Here is a 16567-nt window from a genome sequence, read left to right on the forward strand (position 1 = left end):
CGGATCTCTGTCAGGTTGTTCGGGAACTGCATATGCCCGTGGCTTGACTTTCCTATGAATAGTTAAAATGTGTGTTGCATTAAATGTTTTGTTTAAATTAAATACTATTCCACCAAAAGTGAAGTCTACTGTATATTAATAATACAAATAAGAATTATATTGTAAAAAAAGGTCTATAAATTCACTTGTGATAATAGAAAATATATATTTTCAATTGTGGCTTCGCCACTCGTAAAAATAATAATTTCTATGATCACTCGTGAAATAAAATCGATATTCTACCTTAACCAACAAATATCCTCCATGTTTGTATTATTTTTACTAAAGAAAAATTCCATTTAAATATTTTATAAACAGTACCAGTTTTTATATAAATAAAAAATTATCAATTCAGATTTGTGTACAAATATATTAAAGTAGGAAAATCACCTTATATCCCTAGGATTTTCACCAGTACGGGTTTTTGTCTGACGCTCAGTGTCGAAGGTGATGAATTCTTCACCAGTTTCAAAATCGATTCCAAGGCTGACATCACCCCAGCATAGGGTGTGAATTTCCTTGCCGGTTCTCATCCCAAAATGGGTTGTACATATAAGCCACAGTGAGTGTAATAGAGCTCTTGGGCTTGATTCTCCCAGAGTTTTAGCTGCGTACATAGCTTCAATATGTTCATTTGTTAATGCCTGGGCTTGATGCGGTTTATTTCCATAACCTTCTTTTTTCAGAGCTTTTTGTTTACTTTTTAATACTTCCCTCACTTTGGCAAATTCAGGGTCATTTATCAAAGAGTGCTTGTAGTTCATGTGCCTTAAATGCCTGTCGATTGAGCTTAAAAATGCCCTCAAAGATGTGGGTTCATACTCTGATCCATCTTTTTTAGTCACACCCAACAAAAACTCGCAGACCAGAGGGTTCAATTCATGAGGAGGTATAGTTTCAATATTTCTTGCCTCATTTTTGTGACTTTTTAGGAAAGTTTTGAAAAGTCTGATGTCATTGTCGGTTTTCTTTTTTGTATTTAAATTTTCGTTTTCAAGCAGAAAGCTATCCACACTTACAGATCTGAAATTCCTTGTTGGTGTTGATGTTGGGTTTTGTTCTTTTTCTTCCTGTGTTGATGCTGTTACCAGTGGATGTGGGGCTGATGTTGCTGCTCCTGCTGTTGGTGCTGCTGATGTTATTTCTTGTGATTTTGAAGCGCTGTCATCATCTTGTTCATTTATTTCATTAAAAAAGTCATCAAAGTCAAAGATACTTGAGAAAAGAAGATTTATTTCATTGTTTTCCAATTCATCCATTGTTGTTAAAGAGTTAAGCAGCAGACGAAATAATTATGTTTAAGGGAGGTAAATGTGTGTTTCAGGTTCAAGTAGACTAGTCTCCCTTGAATGAAAATTGCAATTGAGGCTCACCATGGGGTTATTGGGGAAGTAGTTCCAGTATCTAACTGAAACAGTGAAAAATAACGATATTTTTCACTGTTATGTTTCACTGTTTGAAACAGTGAAATACCACTTTTATTTCACTGATATTTCTCTATAAACCACTGGAAAGCATAAAATAAATTTTAGTATATATCAAACAAAGCGTGAACGCATATAGTCAACAAATAAAATAAAATAAAATAAGAACAAGAGTACTATATTTAGTAAAGGAATGAAAACGGTATAGAATGCATATGTGTCTCTGTTTTTCATTCCTTGATATATATTTTTTTTAATCGCAGTGCGCAAAAACAAATTAATAGCCGACACATTGTTCCGCTGCGTGCTCCCTTTAATTCCCTCAAGCCTTCGGATTAGACCTGATGCCATATAGCCGGGACAAACGTGGGATGTATATGCTGCATTGCCTTCCGACCTGTCTCTACATTGTCCTGTATCACAATTAGCAGCGGACAAAATCCGGCAGTTGTTCAAAAGGTAAGCATCGTGTTATCTTAAGGAAACATTTGTTTTTTATTTGTTTAATGTCCTGAAAGAAGTCATGGCGATATCTGTAGGACGTGTGCCCGTAGCTGAGTCAGCGCCTTGTGATTAGTCATCTAGTTTATGTCGCCTTTAATCACTTAGATATGGGCCGTGCTCAGTGAAAAAGGGGTTTAATGCATGTGCATAAAGTGTCGTCTAGGATTATCCTTTGCTGTTCTCTTAAATGATATTTTTCGTTTCCAGATAGTCTCTTCTTAGCAAAAATCCCGTTTAGGCGGAAATTGTCGTCCCTGATTTGTCTATGCGGACTGTGCAGGCTTATCTGGGACGACAATTTACGCACACACATTAAACCCCTTTTCACAGAGCGCGACTCATATGCATTTTGACGCATGTGTAGTACCTTTCTTACTAGATTCAATTTTAAACTCTAAAATACTGAGCAGCAAACAGCATAAATCCTGCACATACTGTGAGTTATGTTTCAATAAGCATGTATGACATTTTTATAACGGACGTTTTATACTCTAACCCTATTGGGAATGCAAATGGTCATATACATTGATAAACCTTTTGTACATTTATTTGCATACATACACACTATTCCTATTATAAACTTTTTAGAAGCTTTTAAGATTTAGGCCTTATGTCACATAAAACAAGTACACGTTAAATAATATTAATACGAGATTTTCCTTAGTGTTGCGCTCTGCAAGAATAATGTATAATTTTAAAGCGGCTACATTTATAACTTTGTGTTTTGCCATGTTTCCGTTGAAATCAAGTCCAGTAAGATGTATTTACGATTTATTCAATGATTCTATCATCGGAACGTATCATCTGTAAATAGTGTGTCCACTCGTCTCAGTACTTCGTGGCATGGATTATTCGAGCCTTGTTCTGAGAAAACGGGGCTTTATGCATGTGTGTTTAGTGTCATCCCAGATTAGCCTGTGCAGTCCGCACAGGCAAATCAAGGACGACACTTTTCGCCTAAACTTGATTTTCGGTAAGGAGAAACTTCCTTGAAACTTAAACAATACCATAAAAGCGGAAAGTGTCGTCCCTGATTAACCTGTGCGGAATGCACAGGCTAATCTGGGATGACACTTTACGCATATGCATTAAGCCAAGTTTTCTCAGAACGCGGCTCATTCATACTTCGTTTTTGCCAACGTCATTTATAAACGTTCAAACTTGTAGATGGCCAACTATCTATGCGTTGGTCGCTTGTTTGCTGGCTTAAATGTTAATACAAATCACTGTAACTAATGGCTTCAAGTCGCATTACATCATTCGTTTATAAATTAGCATGAGATTAAAAAATATGAAGGTATTTTTAAATTAATTAAAAGTGTTTGACTATATTAAGTCCAACAATCAAATTCCAACGTTTGAATCTGGTCAAATCCTGTATATCACATCTGTTTTATGAAAACGTCGCTCGAGCCAACATAATGAAAAGTGCAGCTATTCATTTAATTACATAGCTTATCTCCAAACACCTGTTTTGTGGGTGACTTTAATAACTCCGCTACCCAAGTCCGCGATAAAATGTCTTTCATTGATAACATGGCCCAAACACATTGAAAACTGCACAATGAAATATTTATGAAAATTAATTTTCAAGGCATATTCCAAAAGATTTCTAATATATGAACAGGAATAAAATTAGAACGGTTATTTGCTCATTTATCAAAACATTTACAGTTCCAAAACCATGAAAATTAATTTCGTTTCGTCCGCAGTAATATCAAAATTTACAAAGCCACCCCGCGCAAATGTAGAAATCCCATGCAAAGTAAGATAAATGGTGCATGTGGCAGACGCATTTTAGGGTAAGTTACGAGCGTAGGTCTGTCGAAAATCTCCTAGAACGCACGTCCCGTCTTCAGACAGCACCAGATCAACTCCCCGACAGTTTTAATAAAGTCAGTCCAAAGCCAGAGCTGTTAGTAATCTCCGCTAACGACACGGTTTCATCTTCTTATTTATTTTTTACTCACTCGACAGTTACCTAGAGTTGGAGTTGATTTTCCCCTCTCGTCAAATAAATCAAACACTTTACGAAATAAATGACAGGGCTTTCCTGGATTAATCCACGACAGTAAGTCAATGCAAAGCTTATTTGATAATTTAAACAGTTTAAATACACTCCAATCTCGACAAGAGAGAGATTTAAAACACAATTCGCATGCTTAATTACTATCACTGATTTCCTGGTACCGCCGACATTTGTTTGACTTTAACCGTTGAAATCTCGTTGTCGACTCTTTTGTCAGTGGGTTGATTAAACATTTATTTTGGACTGTTTGCGTAATGAGTTGTAGTTATTCGTCCGGTCTTCTTTACAAATAATGTCGACCAAATATGCAGTAGGACCCCATGAATGGTTACATTGCAGTAAATTTCGAGATTTGTTTTATTTATTGTTTAGCAGCACTTGTCTAACTGCACGCAGACAATGCACGGAAATCAGTTGCATTCCAGTCTAAAGTCGCAAGGATTGTTAAGTTCGGACCTTAACTGAATGGTAGCGCATTAATTATACGAGTCTCGCTCTGGGGAAACAGGGCTTAATGCATGTGCGTAAAGTATGGTCCCAGATTAGCATGTTCAGTCCTCACAGACTTATCAGGGACTATAAACCAATATCAGGGACAAATCTTTCCGCTTTAATAAGATGTATCGTTTAATAGCAGTCTCTTCTCAATATCTATTAACAATGTACCACTTAGATACGAATTCATTAACAATCTACCACTTAGATACGAATTCATTAACAATTTACCACTTAGTTACGAATTTGACGCATTTATAGTCCCTTAGAAAGTAAAATTTAATAAAAGACCGTTCTTACTAAATTCAAGATTTTAAGCCTTCATTTCCAACCCTTAGATAATGATGAGCAGCAAACAGCATACAGCTTGAAGAGACTGCGAGTTACTGGCAGACTGTTCTGGGTTTATGCTGTTTGCACAAATCCATTTCACTTTGCTTCTGAGTGGGAAAGGATTAACTTTATTTTCTCAGAACGATGCTTATATCATGTTGTTTGTTTCCTTCCGTAATGCCTCAGTCACAAATAATCCGGTCGCCGGCCGATGTGTCCGATCTCCAGGCATCGGGAAGACTGGACACGTCGGAGCCGTCCGCCGTCCGATGAGTTACAAAGTTTAAAACCTCAGTCACAAATAGACACCGATCCCCGTCCAATCAGCGACCGACGATTTTTTTTCCGCTCATCGGGCTGGCGCCGGCCGATGATCGCACGCACATCGGGTCATTTTGTAGCATCGGGCGGCGTCCGGATTAATTTTTTATATCACAGTTTGTTTTAACCGACATCGGGCCCGGGAAGAAATCGAGTTGAGATCGAAAAAAGATCGGACGATCAACGAACGGTTATCGCCCGGCGTGCGCCGACATCGGATTCATTGTACGTTTGTTTCGATCTCAACTCGATTCCTTCCTGGGCCCGACGTCGGGTAAAATTTAAAGTGAGACTTAAAATTAAACCGGACGCCGCCCGATGCTACAAATTGGCCCGGTTTCCGTGCAATCATCGGCCGGTCGCCAGCCCGATGAGCGGAAAAATACGTCGGCCGCTGATCGGACGTTGATCGGTGTCTATTTGTGACTGAGGTATAAGGTGTGCATCATATTGAATAAACACGAGTTAAGACGGAATGATATTGTATCATGAAAACGCCAATAGAGCATAAAATATGGGGTTTTTTAATGTTGGGATTTAGTGTGTATTGAGAATGTTTGAAAAAAAAACACGAGCTTTAAAATATTTTAAGTTATGTATAAATAATACAGTTTACTTGATGAGAGGTCAGGCTTCTGTCAAGGTAAATCATACCAAGTCCAGCAAGTACAAACGTTTGTTGGCTAACTTGATCACACTTTGTCTGACGTAGTGCATCGAGCGGTGTACGGTGTGCGTCGCTAACGTTTAGCTCATTACCAAACTAGAGCCCACATTATTTCTCCAGTCTTGATTACATTTGGTCAGAATGTTTAACTTGAAAATGTCTATGCAGAATACAAATCTGGGTCGCGCATCCAAAACTACCAGGTACAATCTTATAACAACTCTAGGAAAACATTTATAACTACATCTTGATTAAACTTGTTTAATGCAGAATGTTTATTTCGACAGTATCAAGGACATGTTTAAATCTGGGTCAGATTGGGTCTACCAGGTCAAATCTTACAAAAACATGTTTACAACTCTATGATAACATTTATGATCTTTATTAAACTTGGGCAGAATGTTTATTTCGACAATATGAAGGTCATTTTTAAATCTGGGTCAGATGGGGTCAACCGCTATGCCACCGGTTCAAGTCTTTGACAATTGAGGTACCGTGAACTCAGGGGAGCGTTTCAGGGCCATCGATCCCTCTTGTTTTCCATACCACACCCGCTAAGATTTCGCACGGAAAGCGAAATGGAAAGTTTAATAAATAAAGTAAAATCATAAAATTGCTAATAATATTATTTTTGAACACATTTATATGTCACCGTCTTTATGTTTGCTGTAATAAACTTCATTTAATGTACGGTGGGTTACAATTCATCATTCTGTTTGTCGCCAGCTCGAAGTTTTAACCCTCGGCAAAAGTCGTGTGGCTAACCCACGGTTTGTCATTTGATGCCAATAAATCTTCTGTACTTTGAACAAGCTTATGTTTTGAAGGAAACGTACCATTAATAAATCGCCTCGGTTTATCGATAATACTTGTGAAATAAACTAGTTATCACCCGGATTGACTCTGGTAATATGAAGGTAATTTGTTACCACAGCTACGGACCGGATAATGTGAAAATGTCTCAATTCCGATATATTGAAATCGACGAATATTCCATATGAAATAGCATGTATGTTTTAATATTAAAGTTCAATTAACACAACCATGAGGATTGTCCATGCGAAACATCATGTATGTCTTAATATTATACATGTAGTTGTTTTACAGAACACACTCAGTTTTAATCCCCAGGCAGTTAATAACGATTTTTGCATATCTACAGTGCGCGGGTGCCGTGTTAACCCAAATGACTTAATTTGAAGGTATCAAATACACATGTTATGCTATGCATGCATACTATTGCACACAATATTGCTATTGTGACGCCAATTATACACGCGGGTTCCTTTACTTGATCGAAATGGGAGCAGGGTATAGATAAGTATATTGCTCATTCTTTACTTTAAAATTACAGATTGAAATATTATATTGTTTAGTTTTTTTCTATCGCATTTAGTTGTCTTATAACCAAATGGCAGGCAATACCCATGCCTTCAATCAAACGCTGATCAGTTTGAGGATATATTCACTGGCAAAAGTTATTCCATTACTATTACAATGTGTAATACGAGGTCGCGAATATATGCACTCAACCACGGCTTTCATTTGACTCTCAATTCTACCATTTCCTCTTGGAATTTTAGAAATATGTGTATTATTCAGTTAAAATATGTCACATTCAAAACAATACTAATACGAACAATTCTAAGATGGCAAAATCTGAGAATGTGAACCTACGGGTTAGTTGTGACCTTTGACTTTTCCAATCTAATTAAAGCCCTTAACACAATGTATACAACGCCATAGCCACGGTGATAATTCAATATATAAATTTATACAATATATAAATTTAAATTTCTACGTAAAGGTTGAATAAGGTTTCACTTGATAAAAATATATGATGACGCCTATAACATTCGCCACTTGCGAGCTTTTTTTTCATTTCAGCACAAGTTGTAATGCTCTTCGACCGCTTACTATTATTTGTTAATCCGCTAATAGGATAAACTTTGCAGGGTGACTTGTTAACAACTGTTATAACATTGTATACGTGTATTCATTAATTAATATTTATTTATTAATAATTCGACGACGATTAAAGATTTACTTAGACATAAAGAACAAATACTCATTCTGAAATAATATAAGAAGACAATATGTTCAGAAGGAACATTAAAACAATTCTGGCTTCAGGTTATCTGAACATATCTTCAGATTGTCTAAACATATATATAAACAATATATTAATTTAACCCTTTCAGTGCGGGAACCGAATTTTGAAGGCCTTTGCACACAGTTTGGATCCAGATGAGACGCCACAGACGTGGCGTCTCATCTGGATCCAAACTGTTTGATATTCTGATAGTATTCTTTGAAAAAACAATCGAAGAAATGCTAATTTTAGAAATTCAGCAGACGACATTTTAGCAGACGAAAAATTTCCCAGCGTGCAAAGGGTTAAGATTGTTAACATGTACACTACTCAATACTTTGGCGTTAAATGAAAACTATACTCTAAAATAAAACTGGTGTGCAGATTTAGAGGTTGTATGAATTATGTATGTCGTTTTTAATTTAAATCGGGCTGCAAACAGATAATTTATCCAACTAGCTACGTTTTGTTTTTACGGACTCGATTAGTATCAATTACATACAATTATATCCAAGTTACAACGTTATAATAAACAGCACGTTATGTTTTATTTAAAGTTTAGTATACATTGCCGACTATTTAAATACAATATAAGTGTAGAAATATGTTTCGCCGTTATGAAAGATCGCTGCTTTTGGGGTTTTTTAGTGCATCATATACGGAAACAACCCAAAACAATATAGATACACTGAAATATACGTTTAAACACAAAATCGAAATTAGAATGAAAGCTACAAGCAAACTATTTATACTGAACTATTCGTGTTATTTTAACTAAGTCGCAATAAACCTGGAAGCGCATTTCGTATGTTTCGTATGTTTTTTTGTATATATGTCGGCACCTCAATCTGCGTTGTATGGTAAACAATATCTGATTATAATGAACGGACTTCTAATAAAATAATAATTCTTTCCAAAAGATTTTATAAAACTAGCTCGGTTGAGGTGTCTATGGATGCTAAGATTTAAAGTAGATATTTTGCATAGCTCATTTCATTGTAATTAGATTTATATATATATATATATATATATATATATATATATATATATATATATATATATATATATATATATATGTGAATTATTTTTAAAATTAACGCAGTGTTCTTTATATTTCATATTATTAAAATATGCCATTGTTGCACTTATATTCCAATTAGTATTTGTAATATACTATCACTGAAAACTCGTTAAAACGTGTTTTTATTAATATGCTATATATTCGGGTACGATTTTATTAAAAATTTAAGAATGTTCGCTAACATCAGCCTTAAAGTTTAGTAAATAAATTGTAAACAAAATGCAATGGATGTGCATGTATAATATTATTTCCATCAATGTGACGATTAAATATATAATCGTGCGAAAGTATTTAAACGTTATCCCTCATTGCAATGGTATATCATTTAAGTCAATATAACTATAAGTATTTTATTAAAAGCAACAAGTAAAACATAACACTACACGTCACAAAAATTGTGATTTCAGATTTAATTTTAGCTCAAAAGAAGTACGAAATGTAAAGATAACTCCGCCAGCAAATGCACTATAACTGCGAGTACTACAAGCTATTTATTCCTTTTCTGATTTTTCAAAATCAACAATCATATTTATTAGTTTTACTAACTCATTGTTTTAACTTATTATACAAAACATGTTCAAAAATAAATCTTACTTGATTGTCCGGCTACTTTATTCATTTTTGCGTAACAGAAGTCCTATCATCTAATAACCACTTAAGTAAATCCGTCTTAAAGACACCTTGCCCAAGTTCGTTCGAAGGAATTGAAATTAAATCATCTACTTCAAATTCATATACATATATACCCGCCGCTCTACCCAATCGGACTTAAACTCATAAGTGAAAGTAAGTTTAACAACTTATTTAAATGCCCATTTTCACTACACCGTGACTTTATCGGGTGTCAGATAGAAAGTTAACAATTGAGCTACCCGGATTGTCTAGGCGCTGATTGGGCAATACGGATGGGATGCGCTTCACGGTTATTCACAGAAGACACCGAAGGGGCGGGGCTTGATATGAAGATGAGTCGATAGCGGAAGAAACGTAGATTTTATTGCTATTGTATTTAAGCGTTTAAAACGAATGGTTATTCTTATATCGAAGTAGTAGTCTAAAAATGGAAAATTAATCGAATAATAATAATAATAATAATAATAATAATAATAATAATAATAATAGTAAAAAATAAAAATAAGGAAATAATAAATAATAATAAAATAAATAAAAATAAAAAATAAAAAAAGGAAAATAATAAATAATAATAATAATAATAATAATAATAATAATAATAATAATAATAATAATAATAATAATAATAATATTATTATTATTATTATTATTATTATTATTATTATTATTATTATTATTATCATAATTCATAAGTTACCTTTATTCATGTATTCATGCTGATAAAAAACATAAAATTTATACAAAATATGTCTTCTACAGATGAAATGTCACCGAATGATATCAGCGAACATTTCGCACTGATAAAGCGTCTTATAGTTTTCTTTGAACATTTCTTTTTTCTTCTGACGAATGACAGAATTTGCGGATTATTTGTTGTTTTAACTTTCGTTTATCGTATTTCTATTGACAGGCTCAAAGAACCAGTATGTCATCCCCAAAGTCGACCGTTTGGCCGAGCACTTTCGAGTGTGACACTACAAATACCTCGGCATGAAATCGCGATTCCTGTTTACATCTGTTCAAGTTTTAAAAGTGACTGTCTTTAGTTTATCTTGCAAATCGCGTTAATCTGTTAACAAATGTATAAAAGAGACTTCAAAAAACATTATTTGTCAAATTAAAAGAAAATGCGTTTTTGTTTTCTGGGTGATTGTCAGGTCGGTGTTTGGTGGTCTATAGAAAAGAAAACCAAGGGATTTAGTGGATGATAGCCGACTGCCTAGTGGGGTAGTCACGTGATTGTGAATGATTATTGAATGTCATGTTACATATGGACGACTAAAAAATGTTGTGTGAATTATATTAGATGATAGCAAAATTATTGAATCAGGGTGTGACTGATTTTATTTAGTGGCATATTTTATTTGAACATTCATCAAAATATGAATTCATACATTTCAATAATGAAATACAGCAATGGAATACACAAAAGATCTCATAAAGAAATCTCGTATCCCGCGCAGTTGTAATATGATCTTAATATTGTATTATTAATAAATAATAATATGATATAACGTAGGTTTGAAATAGTTGTTACAATCATTTTTCTGATATATTTAACCCATTTATGCCTAGCGTCTAGAAAAAATGCCTTGGCAAACAGCGTAGACCCAGATGAGACGCCGCATGATGCGTCGTCTCATCAGGGTCTGCGCTGTATGCTAAAGGAATTTCTGTAAGAAAAATTCTAAATATAGAAATTAATATATTAGACATCCCTAATTTTGGAAATAAATTGATCCAATTCAGAAGGATGGGAGAGTCCACTAGGCATAAATGGGTTAAAGTTTAAAGGGGCCTTTTCACGTTTTGGTAAATTGACAAAATTGAAAAAAGTTGTTTCAGATTCGCAAATTTACGTTTAAGTTATGACATTTGTGATGAAACAGTAATACTGAACATTTACCATGCTATTATATAGCCATTATATGCATCTTTTAACGATTTAAAAACCTGAAAATTATAAAGCGTTGCAACGCGAAACGATTAAATAATTTGGAGAGTTCTGTTGTTGTCGTTTTATTTTGTGAAACTACGAAGATTGCTTATATAAAGTATAAAATACATTTGTTAAATATACTTGGCAGGATGGCCGAGTGGTCTAATTTGTTTTAACTCCAGGACTCCAGGAGTCACTGGTTCGAGTCCCGCTGAGGGTTACTTTTTTCTTTTTTTTAATTTATTTTTGATTTTTTACTGGAGCTTTTAGATCCAATGTTTACATTTATCAATATAAAGCATTTAATGGCAAACTTCAAAACATGCCAAAATCTGTAAAAAGGCCCCTTTAAGTGTTTACGTTATAAGTTATCGTTATGTATACATTATAACATTGAACTAGAAGTGTGTTTGACAAAATAGTTGAGAAAAGTGTCATACAACATAAAACTACATCTTGTATGCAGCAATTACTCAAAAATGACAAATATACTTTTTTCATGTGTCTAAATAGAGAAATACTCTTTTCAGGAAACACCTATAGCAAGCATTTAGTACAAGTTATGCTTACGGCTTAAACAGATAAGCAGTAGAGCTCAATTTATCGTTGTCGGCTCAGGTTCTACTTTTCCCTAGCATTCTTAACTCTATACTACAACGTGCCCGGGGTACGGAAAATATACTAAAAAGTACAACGGAGTAAAGCCGGGTGCCAAAGTTGTATATTTAAGAGTACTTTCATTAATTATAACAAGTTTCTGAGTCGACAACGACAAAATGAGCAGCGGTAAAACATGCACGTTTAGAAAGAAAAAGCCGCGCAATTCTATTGAACGTATTGCGTAAATGCAATTCAATTTTCGTCATGTTTTCTGGGTTTTGACTCGCACTTCTTTCGTTTTCGGACATCGTTAGGGGCAGCTTTGCGTCGTGAAATTCTTATGAGTTTTCGTCATACTTTGGCCTGTATACTGTATATCATAAAATCTTTTTCACAGTCGTGGTGTCAAACTTTTGTTTGTTTTAATAATCGAATTCTCCAAAATCTCGATATCTATCTGACATCGGTTTGTTATGCAAAGCTAATTGATATTTGACTTCGGCCGTTAAATTCGAATGTAGATTATATCGATGAAGTTGTCGTGAAGACAGATGTATTTCTGATAACATTGAAGCTGGACGGCGGACATGTATCGCTTGTATGATAGAAAATAATGTGTTTAAATTGCCATACGAAATTACAATTATGCCCTTGACATATATCACTGTAAGACGCATTACTGTCAATATCTCGTATACATTAGAAAATGGGAAATTCAGTGGAGTGCTGTTTATAAACATAGAAAAGTAAAGTATCAATATAACTTAAACTGCTGTTTATGGGGCACGTAGCGTATGTTACTTATGGTTTTGATATGGAAAGCGTAAAGCCTGCTACTTACGGTGTTGTTCTTGAGGAGGGTAATTGCTCATTTGCAGAAATGAACAGTTTGCTTTTAACTGTTGGTTTAAAATATAAATGGGCCGTACTTTGTGAAAAGTGGAGTTTAATGGATTTGCGTACAGTTTCGTCACAGATTAGAATGTGCAGTCCGCACAGGCTAATCAGGGACGACACTTTCCGCTTTTATATTTTTCGTTTAAAGAATGTATCTTCTTAGCAAAAATCAAGTTTTAGGCGAAACATGTCGTCCCTGATTACCCTGTTCGGACTGAACATGCTTATCTGGGACGACACTGTACGCACATGCATTAAACCCTCGTTTCACAGAGCAAGGATCAAATGAATGCATGCTACTATGCACACAATGTTATAACTAAAGCATCGTGCGTGCTATATTCCTCTTATTTGCATGATTATCATATAAAGGCGTATTTTTTTAAAAACGGATTTAAAACAGTTGATGCGTATTTATCTCAATAGCAATATTTTGATGATGAGGTTTTTTCACTATTTCCACAACTATTGAGAAACTGGAGTTAATTTATATAACTAAGGAAAAAAATTCATTCAATTTTTTTTTTAAATTTAATTCAAACGATGTTCTTGGTCGGAGTTGTTAATTGTGCAATCGCATATCTATTTGTCGCAATATACGGCCCAGGATGGTGTTTCATACCCGAAATGTTCGCTATGCGCAGTGTTCGCTTAATTAGAACTGTAAACAACACTGCGTCAACACATTTCCAACACAAACACTGGCCGAGGTATTGCGTTAAGTTGGCTGATGTCATATGAGGTGAAGGCCCGAGGCCTCCCCCTGGTTGCTCTGTTACGATACGCTGCCTCGCCGTCATGTCCATTGTCATCATTGTTGATGCAGTAATTGTCGATTTAGGTGTCAAAGGATGTATCCAACATTTCAACCCGAGATCTACAGGAAAAACAAACATGCCGAGCCTAAGCTGTTGTTGACATGACTGGAAACTCACATCACTTTCGTGTTTTTCTAACTTCTTAAACGTCCCCAACTTTTCAATATCTTCTTGCATGGCGAGATTTCGGTTTAATCAGTTATTTCATCACCTCTTCAGTAAAAAATGAATAATATCAAAATAGAGATAACGATCTCAAGTTATTTCGGGTCTTATAAACGGACGGGATACATTTTTAGAAAAGTGTATACAGTTTGTTTTTAATTTAAATAAGCATGTATTATTTAAAACACGTGTCTTGAAATTACGTGTCAAAAATCAGAAAATAAAGGAATTTATGCAGTGCCGTATTACTTTCACAACGTTGAATATAATAATTACGGCCAATTAACACTATTAAGTATATTACTAATAAAAATAAGTTTATTGTTTATAGTACAAAGGAGGGGCTACAACTCGTTTTGTGTTCTTTAAGGTCATTGCCAATTTCAAATTCACATATAAATACCAATCATCAAATATGCAATGTGCAAATGGCACATGGTTGAACAATTTAAAGCTTAATAAAATAAAAAAAACGTATTTCAATTTCGGTTATCGCTGATGCATTGCTGTTCATTAGTAATAATGTTTAAGAATTAATGCTATAATGGATTTTTCTGCAAATGAGAATTTTTATGTACTCAGTAGCGAGTCTTTAATTATTATGGTATTATTATAAATAGAATATATATCACTCACAATATTACTTGTTTGTTCTATTCCATAATCATGATCCTACTCAGGCGTGTGAGCCAACTTCGCGTTGGTCGGTCCAAACAAATAGTCCCTGCTTTGATGACTTCCAAATAGTCTGGGAAAAGCGCCAGCTTTCTCGGAATTTTATTACTTTTATGACTGCCGTTTTACAACAAGACTTTATAATTTGCAGGTAAATGTCAATGCCTTTAGTTTGGACAATGGCGGTGATCGATACCAATACGTGATTCCACGATGCAACTAATAATTGTTTTATAGATAAAAGGGGCGAAGAATCGAGCAAAGCGGACGGGGTCGTATTTCACGACGATTTGAGAAGTCAGTTTCCGTGTTTAATGATGCTCGTTTATTGATAAATTAATGACGAGTGAATGTTAGTGCTGAATTTTGAATAAACAGTACGTGGGACTCGTTCCAGATGCTTGAGATGCCTTTGATAATGATTGTAAAAAGCTAGTTGGTCAAACGATGATGACACAGCTTAAACTAACGGGGCCTCACAACGGAATCGTAGTCTTCTAGGAATACATGGTAATAAATAATTGAGCCTTGTTCTGAGAAAACTTGGCTTAATGCATGTGCTTAAAGTGTCATCCCAGATAAGCCTGTGCAGTCCGCACAGGCTAATTAGGGACGACATTTTCCGCCTTAACTTGATTTTCGGTAAGGAGGGACTTCCTTGAAACTAAAAATACCATAAAAGCGGAAAGTGTCGCCCCTGATTAGCCTGTGCGGACTGCACAGGCTAATCCGGGACGACATTTTACGCATATGCATTTAGTCCAGTTTTCTCAGAACGCGGCTCATATAATGCAGATGTTAGTATAAATCATAAACACATGAACTGCGTTCCGGGAAACCGGGTATTTATATACATGTATGCGCTTGAATTGTCGTTCCGGGTAATAATATATGTGCTTGAATTGTCGTTCCGGTTATAAATATATGTGCTTGAAACGTCGTTCCGGGTATAAATATATGTGCTTGAATTGTCGTTCCGGGTATTAATATATGTGCTTGAATTGTCGTTCCGGATTAACCTGTGCAGTCCATACTTATGTTGGTAATTGAATGTTCTCAAAAAGACACAGATTTAACTTTACTCTGCCCCGTTGTTTATTGTTTAAAAACAACTGTTTCGATCTGCATATAGAATCATCGAGCCTTTTTACCGCGACTTCGTTGCGTTTTATTATTGGAAAAAGAGTATAGGGTAGATAATACACGTGCGTTTAACGTCCTGTATATCTATCGGGGTTTCCTCACATATTTTTTACTAAAACCACCGTCAGCATCAGCAGCAGCGGCGGCGAGAGTTCAAACATTCAATGTAAATGCTGAACATCAGTTTAGTTTTAACTTCAAGTATGTATTCTGTTTACAACCACGGGAGAAGCATTGCAGTTCGTTTATAAATAAATCTTTGTAAAGATGAAAAGGACTAATATAAAATGTGTCCTTCTATTTTGTAAGAACTTTGAGTTACAATATTGTTTTAATCAAATCCCTTAATAAAGTGAAGTTGCTAAACAATTGCCTACTCATTTTGAACGCTCTTTGAAAACCCTGTGAGTAGAAGTTGAAGAGAGATACCATTGTGACTTCTTATATTTAGAATGCGGGTGGCAAATCGATGTGTTCTCTTCAAGGATTCAAAAAAAAAGCCGCTATTAATTAAATAAAGTTATAAAATGACTTTTTACGGCTGCCAACAGGATTAAACATAATTAACTTTTGAGTAAATATTAATTCTTCCGACAAAAGTGAGGGCAAATCCATAATCCCTCTTTAAATGGAATATTGACTGACGATGACGTTTTGATAAAATTCGGCAAACGTGTTTAACAAACGGCTTATGCAACCGGCATGGCATAAA

At 34.9% G+C, this 16567-nt stretch overlaps 2 protein-coding genes across 2 annotated transcripts in view; both read right to left on the reverse strand.

Annotated features, from left to right (window-relative positions):
- Positions 1 to 1559, reverse strand: part of LOC127853217 (uncharacterized) — a 2811-nt gene extending 1252 nt beyond the window's left edge. Inside the window, exons 1-2 of the mRNA XM_052387504.1 lie at positions 430 to 1559; positions 1 to 52 (exon numbers count right to left, since the gene is read on the reverse strand). The exon at positions 1 to 52 is cut by the window's left edge and continues 200 nt beyond it. Of these exons, the coding sequence (XP_052243464.1) occupies positions 1 to 52; positions 430 to 1298 (921 nt within the window). The 5' untranslated portion in view covers positions 1299 to 1559. The remainder of the gene's footprint in view (positions 53 to 429) is intronic.
- Positions 1 to 9862, reverse strand: part of LOC127853219 (nuclear receptor subfamily 2 group E member 1-like) — a 26268-nt gene extending 16406 nt beyond the window's left edge. The window contains exon 1 of the mRNA XM_052387506.1: positions 9580 to 9862. Within this exon, the coding sequence (XP_052243466.1) occupies positions 9580 to 9604 (25 nt within the window). The 5' untranslated portion in view covers positions 9605 to 9862. The remainder of the gene's footprint in view (positions 1 to 9579) is intronic.
- Positions 9863 to 16567: the final 6705 nt, after the last annotated feature.

Source organism: Dreissena polymorpha, chromosome 12 (assembly GCF_020536995.1).
Source record: "Dreissena polymorpha isolate Duluth1 chromosome 12, UMN_Dpol_1.0, whole genome shotgun sequence".
In the NCBI taxonomy this organism is placed as follows: Eukaryota; Metazoa; Mollusca; class Bivalvia; order Myida; family Dreissenidae; genus Dreissena; species Dreissena polymorpha.